This window comes from Prunus avium, chromosome 1 (assembly GCF_965620075.1).
Source record: "Prunus avium chromosome 1, drPruAviu1.hap1.1, whole genome shotgun sequence".
In the NCBI taxonomy this organism is placed as follows: Eukaryota; Viridiplantae; Streptophyta; class Magnoliopsida; order Rosales; family Rosaceae; genus Prunus; species Prunus avium.
This window is the reverse complement of record NC_142284.1, coordinates 6979323-6994168: the sequence shown is the minus strand read 5'-3', so window position 1 is coordinate 6994168 and position 14846 is coordinate 6979323. Positions and strand designations below refer to the sequence as shown.

Here is a 14846-nt window from a genome sequence, read left to right as displayed (position 1 = left end):
GACGAAACAAATTTTTTTTTGTTCCTTGACAAGTCTAGTTTAAAATCCAACAAATGGATTCCTCAAAAACGCAAAGGATTTGGAGAAAAATAGAGCCAAAGTGAGGCTTTCGGACTGCAAATTTCCAGAAAAATGCAAATTTCCAGATTTTGTTCAAAGTTGTTTTCAACTATTCTAACACCCCAAGTGGTTCCTAAGGCTTCTAAAACTCTTCTTAACTTCATACCTATCCTTAGAACTCATCAAACACTCAAAATGAAACCAAAATCAACAACACCCACACTTGAAAAATTACTCTATCCACCCAACCCGAAAATAGAGATTCAACATCTTCCAATTCAATCTTCCCAACACTCATATGACTCAAATCATTCTTAAGAGATTAAAATCACACAACCACAAGGTTAAAACCAGAAATTTCGAAATTGACTCACCTTAGAAACTCTTTTCTTCTCTTCCTCCTATTTTCTCCTTTCTTCCTCAACCAAATTTCCTCTCTTTCATCCCAAACTTATCTTTAGTTCATGCCATTATTTTCCTTTGCCTAGACTAGGTGACTCATCCATTCTAGGTCTACAACTCATCCAAATTGAGATCAAAATCAGATTCTGAAGAGAATGAAAGAGGGAATGGGGGAACCAAGGTGGTTGGTGTGAGTGGTTCGGCACTCTCATTCCTTAAGAGAGGTCAGGGGTTCGATCCCTGCTCTCGTACGGAGTCACCACTTTGGCCAACACTTTACCCCTTATGGGCCGACCCGGTGTGAGTGGGGATTAGTCTGGGTTATGGTTAAGGCTTAAAGGTGCCACCCATAGTTGGGGCCCATCCAGGACCACCTCATGGTTCAGACCAAAAAAAAAAAAAGAGGGAATGGGGGAAGAATGAAGGAAAGGATGAATGTTTGGCTTCCAATTAAAGCCCAATATGATGTACGAAATAGGGATAAATTGGTCACGTATTAATTCCAATTATATTTTCGGGAATTAATTCGACAAAATAAATATGTTTGCAAGCTTTTATACAAATTCTAATAGCATTCATGTCATGCCAAAAACCTATTCCTTTAATTCCGATATGTCACTAAGCTCAATCACAAAAGCCTAAGTCACTATAACACATGCCCAAGCATTTCAAGCACAAGCCAAATAACTCCATGTCACACTAATACATTTTTCCTATGCTAATCACCTACCAAGCTCACATGAGCTGAAGTCATGTGGTTTACGGGACTTGCATGAGGGATTATGGTATGGAAGGTTACGGAGGTCCACAAGGCCCATGGAAACTCTTGGATAATGGAAACTTTGGGCTAGCTACTTGGGAGCACCAAAGTCCAAACTCATTAATTGGATTCTCCAATGTGGGTAAGCAAATGAAATATTCTTCAAGCACTCACTATTACTCACTGGAAACAAGCCAATTCCGACACTTTCTTTTACCCATAGGAAATAGTCATTTTCCAATGCCTAGTTTTACCTGCTGGAAATAAGAATGTCTCAATGCTCCCTTTTACCCGTTAGAAATAGACTAGCTATAACACTTCCTTTTACATATTAGAAACCAAATAGAGTCTTCATCTTCTATAAATTGAGAGATATTGCCCAGGCAAAACCAACTCCTCTTTGTTGCTGCAAGCTTCTTAGCAACCATGAGAACTCACCTTTCTCTTAGCTACTGTTTTTGCGTTTTTTGGGTTGTTTGTTGTTTTGGGCTTATATTTTATACCTGGAATTGGGCCTTTGTGTTCTTTTTTGTTGAGCCTTTGTTTTTCTTTTCCTGACTTTGTATTGGGCTTTTTGTAATATCTGTTGGGTAATGACATGTTTATTCATGTGAACAAAAAAAAAGACCTTTTGTAAGGAAAACTGGCAAGAATACTGTGTTTGTTAAAAACTTTTGTAGGCATTAATTCAATTTATTAAATATTATTAGCCAAACAAATACAAGAAGGTCAAAACCCCTAAGAACAACTAAGACAAATTAGAGCCCAATGGCCCTACAAGATAACATCACAGTGGAGGCAACTAGAACACTGCAACTACCAATTGCCAATGCTCCACTTGAATGACTGACTTTTAGAGAGAAAAATAATCAACTCGTAATTGTGTTTATAGCCAACGAAAAACAAGGCCATCAATTAATTAAGACGGTTGAGCCCGAGGCAGGGCAACATTATCAAAGTTTCAAATCGTATTGATGCATGAAAATGACAGACTTGGTGTAGTTAGCTAGGCATATCTTACAATGTGGGGTATGAACAATCAAAATTTTGAATCATTTCAATCCTACCATTGAAGCTGCTTTGCCCTTCACAATCATACATGTTTTCATCATTATCGGTTTCCAGCAGTTTCAACTCAGCTCTTCTTTGTTAGAGAAGTTTTACGAAGTCAATGATTTGTTTTCCTTATAAAAAAACATATACACACAAAATACTTTCTAAATGAGTTTCGAAAAGTTTCCTAAAGGATAAAGACGTATGGTGGTAAATTTACACAGGTAGGTTATGTGTAGATAAACACCGTTTTGTTTCACTTTTGGGTATGAACTATTAACTGTACGTATATCATTTAAAGACAACAATAAATGACTTGATAGAAGATGGTGGGATAGTTATTGCAAGGCAACTTGAGATTCGAATGGTTGCAACTTGTAAGTATAAAATAGGGTAATTATCAGTCCACTACTACGAAGTTGTTCATATTTTAGAGTTTGATACAAGAAGTTTTTTTCGTCTCAGTTGCATCCATAACGTGTAATTCCGTATCAATTTCATACATTAATTTGTTAGTTTGACCGTTATGTTCTCCGTTAAATAATGACATGGCAATCAATGGTGCCACATGGACTCACCCATATTTTGCCAAGTGGACTAAGTAATGAATTTTTTTAAAAAAAAACTAATAAAAATCACTTTAAAAATAAATTTTTAAATAAAAAAAAAAAAACCACTTTCTCCCCCTCACCTCCCATGGCATCAAAGCCCTGCATCTCCCACCGATGCACCACAAAACCAACCCACACCCATCCACTTCGCTCCACTCCACCATTTCTACCCACAAACCCAACCACCACCCCAACCCTAATCATGATGGATGCTTTACAATTCCTGACCATTCATAAGATGACTTAATTTCGAACTTTGAACCGTCATGCAAGCCAATAGTGTAGACTTAGGAGGGGAAGTGACCCGATGATGGTCACCTTATACCAATATCCCACGTTTTTTTAATTGAATGTCCTACTTAACGTCTAATTGAATGTTGGATAAAATAACCTTAAGCGTTTAATACGTGAATATAGGTATTTGTAACCCGACTTCATCTGAAAAGCTCAACCATAGGCATCAATAGTTCACTTACTATTTTCAGTCTGTGGGGTACATCACTTTTGTGCACAAGGTGGACATTTGCGTACCGTTAGTCCACAACTTTTGTTGCCCCAACCCAATTATGCTATGCAGCCTCTCCAATAAATATAGTCATGGGAGCATTGAGAGAATGGATATTGTGAACAGATTGATCAGCCAGAAGAAAAATGAAGCATGGGACGGCGAAAACGGAGGCTTTTCTAAGGCTTTGTGCAGTCTTAGTCCTAGTCCTTACTGCATGTTTAGTAGGTTTCGATTCTCAAACCAAATATGTGATTTTCGTTTATAGAAAAGCTACCTTCAGAGATTTGAAGGCCCTCTTGTAAGTTCCCTTTTTTCTCTATTTGCTCTTTCTCTTTGACATTTGGCCTTTCGATTTTCTCGCTTGCTTACTTATAAGTACGTTGACGTTCAAAACTTGGGTTTTTTTTTTTTTTTTGGAAAGGGTTTTGGTTTATGTTGTTTCTGTTGCTGCCGGTTACAATCTGCTTCAACTTGGAAAGTGTTCAAAGTCGGCTTGGTACAAAGAAAACTTGAAAGGGTCTAACCTATACGTAGCTTGGCTTTGCTTCTTGCTGGATCAGGTATTTACCTTTCCCCATGTATAGAGTTTCTCTCTCTTTGGATGTCTTTTATGAGTTTTTATTTTTATTTTTTATACAAGCAATATTCTACTTTAATATAATCTAAGTGCAGAGTAGAGTGCACATCTACTTTAGCCAACTTGACATTTGCATGTCTTTTATGAGTTCTTCATATAGATAAAACCAAGATTATGGGTATACTGTTAAAAGAAATTTGAAGATAACTTTTTTTTTTGGGTCGGAATTTGCAAGATAACTTAGGATTAATTTTTTAGCTGGCTTATATTTTATGCACTTGCATAATCTTTATTTTTTCCCTTCTTGTCGGTTTTTACACAATAATACTCCAAATTTTATAAGTAATTTTTGTATATGTTCCGGATACACCAGCGGGAACAATCCCAGAACCAGCAACACTTGAGATGTCTTATTTAATTCGTCTCTCTTTGATGAGAAAGTTTTCCCAATGGTCCTTCCCTAGTCTCTCTCTGGCGCCTACCCCATCTCCCTCCTCCCAACTCCCAACTACCAGCTATAAAGAACACTCAACAAAAAAAAATTCAGCACTAAATGCATTCTCTCGTGACATTACTAGATATGAGCTCCCATCCCATTAAAGGTGTGCTAGTGATATTTTGGGATGTGGGGTTCGTTTTTTATTTTGAAGTGTCCGAGTGTGAGAAAGAGACAATGTTATGGATTTGACATTGATTTTTCTTTTAAGCCGTTTGATTAATTATTGAGTATACAAGGTATTTCTGATTGCCGACAACTGCATAGCGCATATACTTATGCATGATATATTAATAATTGATTTTTTTTTTATACGGTTCTTGTTTTCTCAGGAGAAATTATAGAATACTACAGTATTATGGTCACATGACACATCATGTACACGTGTTGTAATATGGGTGAACGATAAATTTTATTTTCCCCCCTTTTAAAGAATAGTATCAATAAATATCCACTTATATTATAATAAATGTACAAGATGTATCATGTGACCATACTACCGTAGTATGCTATATGAATGTAAGTATGGATGCATGATATTAAGAGAATATTAAATCATATATTTTGTATAGGATAAAATTTGACTCCTTAACACTAAACAGGATATTAACAAGTCATTGTCTATTACTGTGAGCTTGTAACTAAACAAGATATTAAAGTAATTAATTGTATGAAGTCGTATTAAGTTAGCCCTCAGCCCTAACCCATAGTGGCATCCCACTCTCGAGAGGGAAACAATTATAGTCAACAAAAAAATAATTATAAAAATTATAAAATCGCACACTGTAATATTGTATTTGTAACATGTAAATAAATGAAACTAACCATCTATTCGTCTTGTTGCATCTTGCTGCATATAATTTGCTAAACAGGTAGCTGTGTACGTGACATTTGGAGCAAACTCAGCTGCGCTTGAGGCTTCTGTGCTAGCAATAAAAGGCGCACAAGATTTTCAGTGGATGAAGTTGTGCAACAAATATACAAGATTCTGCTTTCAAATTGGTGGGGCTTTGGCATGTGGGTATGTGGCCTGTATCCTAATGGCTTGGATATCCCTCATCAGCGCTTTCAATCTCTTTAGGCTTTACTCACTAAAACAATTCCTTCTGTTAAAGACCAGAGGGTGACAGGTTTTCTAAGCAAATATTGTATAAATTATGTATGCTTATCTAGAAATAAATTTAATGAAATCGAATAAAGCTTGGACACCAAAAGCAATGGATACTTGTAAAGCGCAGACTTGTCAGAAGAGAAGGCACACACATTCAGGAAGAGAAGCAAATAGAATGGGAGTGACAATTTTATTTATAACTCTAATATTCATCTCTATTTTTTAATACAAGAAATCATCTAAACTACAGAGGCAATAAGGAGTTTCTCACACAAGGACTACTAAAGATGTCATGGGAGTTCGAATTTGAGATCGCTGATCTACAAATCAATATCATATTCCACTGAGCTAGACCCGTTGGCCTTTAACATCCACCTCTCTACCAAACAGAATAACTGCCAATTATTAAGTTATTTATGGGGTGAGATTTTCGGGGGAACATTTGAAACAGCTTCAAAATTGTGGTCACATCTCAAACTAAATTTCGGGTAAGAACGGCAGAGGACAGCTTTCTGGGCCTGCAGCCCAGATCAAGATGTTATGGTTAATAAGCCCATAGGTCATCATATTTTAGGCCCCGATAGACTGATGGGTGATCCAATCCATCAATAATTGGGCATCTCTCCACTAAAATTTCAAAAGTGCAATAAATTACTGAATGCGAGGGTATCACACATCACAAGGTGTGAGGGGAATTGTATTTCCTTACTTTCTCTGTTTTTTCCTTTTTCGGTAAACGAAAGTTTAAGGGGAGGGGAGGCTACCCTAGCTCAAGATCAAGCATACTAAGGCCTCTTTGAGGAGGGGTTTTAGACCATTTTTTAGTCTTTACAGATTACTCACAAAGAGGGATTGTCGGCAGAGGGACTCGAATATGGGCCTTAATAGCGAAAAAAACGATCCTTACCAACTCAACCAACTCTCGTTGGCTTATTTTCTCTACTTTTATTATACGACAACTGACAATATTTTCTGTGATAGTCTTCTAACATTCAAAAGATTTTTACTCACTTTTCTCTTCTTACTATCTGGTGTATCAATTTGAAATAGGGTTAATTGGTGATTTGCCCCTTAAACTTGTATCTAACTTTCAATTTACCCATTCTTTTTTTTTAATAGAAAATTAAGGATAGGAACTATTTTTTTTGGCCAATTTCCCCCTACTGTCTAAATCATCAACATTTCATTCAATTTCTATTAAATCATTATAAATAAATAAATTTTTTTAGAAAAAAAATCAAAGAAAAAGGAACAAATCAAAAACAAAAACAAACCTATCCTACCCTCTCTTTTTCTCCCCCAACTTGACTACCCCCTCCCCACTTGCAACTCACCTCCTTTCCCACCTGCAACTCACCCCAAGACTAATTCGCAACCCATCCCCCCTCTCCACCGTCGCTGCCTCCCTTTCGCAACACACCCCCAGACCCACGACCACCCCTTTACACATCGTAGCCTCCCTCTCCCTCTCAACAGCTCACCCTCCCACAGCCACCACCTCACAACCATCACACACTCTCTTTCTCTTCCCCCAAATCCCAGGTCCATCCCTGACACCCACAAAATCACCCACCTCGCCACAACCCCTCTGCCCTTGGTGCGTTTTTTGATCAAATAGATTTGGGTTTTTTTGTGTGTTCAAATATGTGCATGTGGGTTTTTTTGTTCAAATATATGGTGGTGGTTTTGATGTTATTGTATGGGATGTGTTCGATATTGGGGAAGAAGGGGTTGGTCTGAGGCTTATAAGAAGTGGGGTTGGTTTGAGGAAAACATTCTCTCTACTCTCAGTTTTTTTTTTTTTTAATAAAAACTTTATTTCTATCATTATTGATTATTATTTCAAATTTCAAATTATTTTATTTTATTTTATTTTAATATGAGGGCAAATTGGATGAAATGTTGAAGATTTAGATGATAAGGTGGAAATTGGTGGAAAAAAAAAGTTCATATCCTTAATTTTCTTATATAAAAAAAAAGAATAAAAAGTAAATTGAAAGCTAGTTACAAATTCAAGGAATCAACAATTAACCCTTTGAAATACACCTCTTCTATCTATAGACATAGCGCACGGACTCAATTCATCTCAGCACTGAAGGCTTCAACCATATCATTCATTGCGTTGCTGTAGGTTCAGTTTCAATATGCCACTTCTTCACTCTTCTGTCACATCTTTTTCTTATTGTAATGCTAGACTCTATGTATTCTTTATTCTAATACGAATGTTGCTAGACTTGCTCGCTTTCGGAGTGCTCCATGTATTGCTTAAGCACTTTTTATTGTGTTTTAGATCTTCGATACTTTACAATATATCCTTGAGTAAATTTTTAATGTGATTGTCACACTGTTACTTAGTGTTACAGTCAACTCGTGTCATGATATGACACGTGTATTTATTCATTAATATACCCTAGATTGGGAAAATATAAACTATATATCATTTATCCATATTATAACATGCGAAGAATATAGTGTGATAGTCACACCCAATATTTTCCTTGTGCCCTCTCTATAATGTATCCATATTATTGGCACATGTCCTGTCCTGCTACTTAACAAAAAGCTAAAATCTATGAATGCACATAAAAGTTTATACAAATATATATCTTTTAAAATAATATATTTATTCCAAAGATTAAAATTCAATTGAATACCATATAAGCATCTTATCAATAATAGGTATCGAAATCATTCCAATTCCTTCTTTCTTTGTGTTTACTAACACATGGGTATTGAAATGCTTTTAAATTCCTTACTTCCTTTGCGTTTACTTACACATATGAAATAAAAAATAATGGGAGTTTTATGCTAAAATTCGAAATCAAATACCCTCAAAACTAATCAAATCAACTAAAGGGAGTAGTTGATCCGATTCCAATTCCTTATTTCCAAATTCTTAAACTCTCCGATTCATGACTTCCTCTATACCTTGAAAGTAAACATGCCAAATCTAATTTCTTAATTGTATTTTTTGTGCATTGCATGGTTTTGAGGGTGCCTGATTTACCACTACAAGCAGGATCGGAACTATCTGACTGAAGCTAACACATTTTGGCATCATCAACAAGCACATGTCATTTAACAAATCTCATTTTCATTAGAAACCAGACAAACGTGAAAAACAGATTGATGATTTAATTCAAACTTTTATAACATCACTTTCAGGTGGAGAATCTTAGTTCACATGGACCTCAAAACCCCAAACTCGAGATCAGTCCTTAGATTGAATTCCACTAAGATAATGACAACGCTTTGAAGCCTTCTTTGAGATCATGACACCAATGTATGGGTGTTGAAACATTATTGGGTTTCAGCCATCAACTTGTGTTGAAAGGACGTGGGGTCCCCCAAGCTTCCATTACGTGTGAAATACTAACTGTCATGAAACCAACTAAGACTTGTCCACCATTAATTTCAAACACATCAAATCTGAATAAAACTATGGTGATTAAAGCTGAGAGTACGTAGTGTTGTTTTTATTGCAGAAGCGAAACATTATCTCAAAGAAGTTATCACAATGACTTGCTTAAAATTGACAACAAATTAATTATGATGTAGAACATATGGTGGAAGCAATTGAAGATGAGTTGTAGAGACGCGCGTACAAGGGTAAATTGGGCGAACTAAAGATTTGAGCTCCGAGCTCAGAATTGGGCCCAAGACCCGTTGATTTGAAGAGAAAGGCGTCACGAGTAAAACTTATCGCTTTTCCATGGGGTATGGGCTTTTCGGACATCCAAGATTGTTTAGTAGCCCGAAATTCAGTTTTAATATGTTTACAGTTTTTGGAAACTTTGTTATTTTATATTTTAATTCTCTGTTTATTCATAGGGTTTTTTGAGTAATGCTATTTGGACACACAACATTGACACACTTAGTTGACACCCGCTGATGTGTCAATGTATCATTCTCTGAACAGAAAACGAGGAGAAAAGAAGAGCAAATGATACATTGACACATCAGCGGGTGTCACTAAGTGTGTCAATGTTGTGTGTCCAAATAGCATTACTCTTCTAGAAGTATTTAAACAGATTTTACCCGTGGCTAAGGTTATGTTTTGTTATTCCAATTTATTAATAAACCTTGAGGTTTCCTTCTATCTTCTTGGTGAATTCCAGAATTACATGTTGTACGCTAAAGTTTTAGCCATTCTATTATCACAATGCATCAAATTCATTGACCTACGCATGCATGAGTAGAGTCGTGCAATCTAAACATGTTTCTTTCCACTAATTTCGCTTAATTCACTATTTCGTAGTCGTTGAAACTAATTTTTGATGTCCAAAGAGTAGAGCATGAAAATATAAAAGCATGAGTTAAATTTTGTCACACTTTAAGACTAATGCATGCCGGATCATTTGTTTGGTTTTCTTTAGATTATTCTAAGCATGCTACATCATTTAAAACTCATCTAAAGACCAAAAACGTGACATTGAATCCACATATTTTCTCTTCGAAATTTTTTCCTCTCTCTCTCTCTCTCTCTCTCTCTCTCTCTCTCTCTCAAAGCGATGCTAGTCTTCGTCTCCTAATGCGTTATTATCTATAATGAAAAATTTTAGTGGTCCAATTTTGATGGCTACAACTGAAAGTGACTTTTTCGTTTCATAATAAAGTGAAATGAGTTGCACTGCCGGATATGTAATATTGTGCTCTTTAAAGAGAGTTAGTTGTTAGATGATGTTGTAGACAATTAGATTGATCATTGAGTAAAATAGTTCTGTAAAAAGTCCGTTTCATGTAGATCGATCATAACAATCAATACGTGAAATAATCAAAGATGCAATTTCATTCGCAAAATTCCAAATTCGGCAGGAGCGCATCAGATTTGTTACACAAATAGCATTACATTATGTTGACGGGTCTAGCCTAGTGAAAAATGACCTTAACTTGCTGGAAATTATATATTATAATATTTGTTAAATATTATAATATTTAATTTTAATGTGTGAATGAAAACAGTTATTATGTTCAAAATATGAAAAGTCGCACAGCATACAAACTTGATACAATTCAATTAGGGGAGTTGCATCTTTCCTTTTGCATGGGTGGCGTCAATTAGTGAACAACCACCATTATTATTCCAAAAAGTCACTTGGGTTCTACATAAACCTAAGATATATGAAATTCCAAAGTGGTGTTGAAAAGGAGTTTCCCCCACTCATACTATGTTAGAGTATCAATTTTCAAGTTTCCTTCCTAAGTGTTTTGAGAGTACAATTATATAATTGGTTCGTCAGAGTCTTAAATTGAAGTGCTTCAATTTAGGATTATCGATTGTTGAATCCTAAGAGATGGATGCCTATAGAACTACGAGCACAAGGACATGAGCAAAATCTGTCTTTAGGATATTGCAATTCTTGCAAGCCTCAATCACTAAAGTTGTCAATATTTCTATTTGTGTTTGTTGATTTACATTAATTTCATATAATTTGTTATTGTATTTGATAATAACAATTCTGTCGAGAATTATTATTACCTTGAAATTCATATTTCCTACTGTTCTGCCAAACTCCATGATACTTTGGTAGTGAGTGTGTGTGTTAGAGAAACCCTCCTTAGTTTAGATTATCGCTTCTATTCAAATAGCATTACATTACTAAAGCACATCAAAGGTTAATAGTTGTTTATTTAATGTACAACTACAAAATTTTCCCCTTTATTTCTTTGTTTGTCACTACTAGAAAACTTCATTATAAGTCACTGATACACCCATTGTCTGTAATGATGTAAGCTACAAATTATCCGTGACTAAAGGGTGTTGATTATAAATTAAAGACAGATCACATAACTGTGGTTGAAGTGGATATTGACATTAATTTTCTACCACAACAAAGACAACAAAGAGTGTTTGTGACCTATAAGCGGTGGATCCCATCATGTCTTCTCATCCTTGCAAAGGTCTTCCTCCCACCCATTAAAATATTAATATCTTTTAAAACCCGTGGCCTATAATTGGATGCGTACGTTGTAATACAATTCCAATTCCAATTCACTATTTTGTTCTATCACAGTACAGGAACCTTGCAAAAGTACCGCTAATTTCTTTTGTTATTATGTGGATCGAAGGCCATAAATTAATTCTCTTTCAAATGCTTATTCAAATTATATATAAAAAATTGCTTTGTAATTAAACAATTGTCACATTCACAACAATGACAATTGCTTATTCAAACAATTGTCCTCCATATCCAAATATAGGACAAAGACAATTATCTAGCACTAGTGTGGAGGGTTTTACTACAGTGCAAACTAGTGCTCAATGCAAATACCACACTCATTGGTTCATCATAACCCGTATTTATTTGACCCAGTAAGTGATACATTTGGCACATTAGGTGGTGTAGCACCACTTTGTACACCGTATGAATGGCTATTTGTCATTGTTCATATTGAGTCATATTTGTACAGTAAACAAACAATTGCTAATACAAGGCTCATGGAGTTCTATTTTTAAAAACTAAAAAACTGAAAACTGTTCAAAAGCTATTTGGTCACTGATTTCAATTTTATGTGGAACTTGAAAATGAAATTTTTTGGGGGTCAAATTGTGAGTTTTGGATGGTATTGTAAACTTGGAAACGGAAGTGCATGTTATAAAGAGTTCGTAGCATTTTTGTGTGAAATTTTTGTAGTTATGATGAATTTTTTGTGAATTTTGGATTTGGAGGTTCCGAAGCTCAAATTGGGTTCACGGCCGTGTCCAAGTTGGAAGGTCCCAAATACCGAGCTTTGGTAACTAAAGTGCAAAATATAGAAAGATAAAGATGATTTTGAAAACTAGATTTCACTCCTTTGAATATAGAAAACGAAAACTGTTACCAAACATGTTTTAATTTTCATTTTTCAGAAAAAGTGAAAATGAAATTTTTATCAAACGGGCACCATGACCACCACAAGCCTGCATGTGGATCCGTTGCTGCCAAGAAAAACAATTAGAATGATCCAATTCTGACAAACATGACAAACAATAATACGAATCCTCCTCAGAAGAGAGTATTGAGAAGGGTGATGAGTATACACCTTGGGTTAAAGTAGTGAGAAAAAATGCTCCCATCGTTGAAACCCAGCAATTGGTGGCTGGCAATTGACTAATTAATACTCATGCAGCTGCACTGAAATCAAGTTACTCGACATATGAAGTTCATCTTGCCTATCTACCGACATTGGTTTCTTATGCCTAAGAGAGTAATAACATCGGTTTCTTATTTTACCGATGTAGAAAGTGAATTTTGACATAGTGCACATATATATATATAAAGCCACAATGGCACACTCAACAGTGCCATCACTTTTGCTTTCATATATATTGTGACACTGTAACAAACAGATGGAATACAAGAACTTCGGTGATGATTATGTTTTTGAATTTTCTAGTGGGATTATCCAATACAGTTTTTCAAGGATCCAATTAATTTATTTGGCACAAAATTGTAGACAAATAAAGTAAACTATCATGATTATCATACATATATACCTGGATATGATTAAAACTCTTTCCCCATTTTCGCTAATTTTGTACGGTGGATTCTTGATTTTATCTACAAAAATAGATGATATCGATGCAGATCATGAGACAACGTTGGGAACAATATGAAGTTCTCAGCTTATAGGTTTTCATTCCATCCACCTCGGTTTATATAAGTCATGTTTCTATAGTTGATTATAAACATCAACGATTGACATTTGTTTATACATGTGTGAGCGATTGTACTTAGCACTGTTCTATGAGTGTGTGTAAATAAAAATAACCGTACCAAATAGTCTGACATGTTATGGTAACAGATAATAAGAGGATTTACAAGACAACTTATTTAGTTGTGAGGCATGTTATCGTACTAGCCTCTACACCGAAGGATATGTAAGTGACATATCTAAAACCTATGTATATGCTGAAAATATCAAACCGATAGGATTACTTTTGACAAGAGACTAGTGTAAACAAATATATCATACCAATCAAGGTTTATTTGAACCAATATAGCTTGAACAAAAATATACCCGTTAATTGGGTTGAATCATGAATATATGTCTTGTATGAACAAAACATGTTGGAACTTACAATGTTCGAAACAAGAGGAAAACATACACTGCACTATCTCATTAGTTTTGTTCGTTTGTGTCTTTGGTCCTCACTCTCATCTATTTTCTTCATAAAAATATATAAAAATATGATAAATTTCCAGAATCTAATTTGAAAATTTAACATGAAACTCCATCACATCATAAAGTAATTTGAAAATTTAATGTGTGCAATTATTTAACTTAAAGCCTTAAAGACAAGTCGAGGTGGCCAATCTCCTCCTCAACATTATTCTCAGGTCTGTATCCACAGTTCATATGGCCAGCAAACCTACCAGCATGTCCTTGATGTTCTTTCAACCCCCCAAGATTATGTGCCTCATGAATTTGCCTTGGATGACTTGAATCGCTGAAGCTATTAGACCCTGCAGGCCTCTGGTTCGAGCCGCCATGAGCTCGGGCAGCGGAGCTTAGCTGCTCTCTGCTTTTCTTGGCTAAAGTCCGCTCGAGCTTGTGAGCATTTTGGTGGCCTCCAAGTGCTTGTGAGCTGTAAAACTTTCTCTGGCAATAGTTGCAAGAAAACACACGCGGTTGTTCTGAAGGACTGAAAGATGATGAGGAAGACGTGTATGATGGCTCTAGGACAAGATCTAAATTGACTTGGTCGTTGGGTAGGCTTAGATGAAGAGAAGTATTGGGCTGAAAATCCATGAGAGAGAGCGAGAGAGAGAGAGGTTGAGGAAAATAGCTGTAGCTAGGAGCAAGCAAGGTAACTAGGCTAGGGAAGATTGAAGAGAGGAGATTAATGTGAAGTAGAGGGAGGGTTTTTCTGGGATTATATCATGAGGCTTAAAGCATCACCATTCCTGTAACCACAAATAGTAAATGAAGTGAAATGGAGGTGGCCTTATAATAGTGTCTCTATGTGTGTGTGTGTGTGTCTCGGAGAGAGAGAGAGAGAGAGAGTTTGCCGCAAAGATCAGTGGGGAATCGAAGTGTTGTCGCCTCCATTAATGGCAGCATTACAATCTCCTGTCGGTCCATGCGAATTAATTAATTCTACTGCGTTCCTTTTATAACTAATTAGAGGATAATAAACTTACCAATTTAGAGGATAATAAATCGCGTTGTTAAACAAATACTTATATTTTTCGACTTTTAAACTCAGGGTAAGAACTTAAACTTAATTCGTAATTCGCAAGGAACTTGTAGCTCAAGTGATTAAGAGCATTTATTCTGCTACACC

General features: G+C 35.7%; 2 protein-coding genes across 2 annotated transcripts; one reads left to right on the top strand and one right to left on the bottom strand.

The window, feature by feature from the left end:
* Nucleotides 1–3412: 3412 nt before the first annotated feature.
* Nucleotides 3413–5681, top strand: LOC110753420 (CASP-like protein 2C1). The gene is made up of 3 exons (XM_021954328.2): nt 3413–3692; nt 3816–3954; nt 5340–5681. Exons 1-3 carry the CDS (start codon nt 3538–3540, stop codon nt 5592–5594), a joined length of 549 nt encoding a protein of 182 aa, XP_021810020.1. The 5' UTR covers nt 3413–3537; the 3' UTR covers nt 5595–5681.
* A 7847-nt stretch (nt 5682–13528) lies between these two features.
* ZFP2 (zinc finger protein 2) lies at nt 13529–14642 on the bottom strand. The gene has a single exon (XM_021954330.2). The coding sequence runs from the start codon at nt 14309–14311 to the stop codon at nt 13844–13846; it is 468 nt and encodes a 155-aa protein (XP_021810022.1). The 5' UTR covers nt 14312–14642; the 3' UTR covers nt 13529–13843.
* Between the last annotated feature and the right edge of the window lie 204 nt (nt 14643–14846).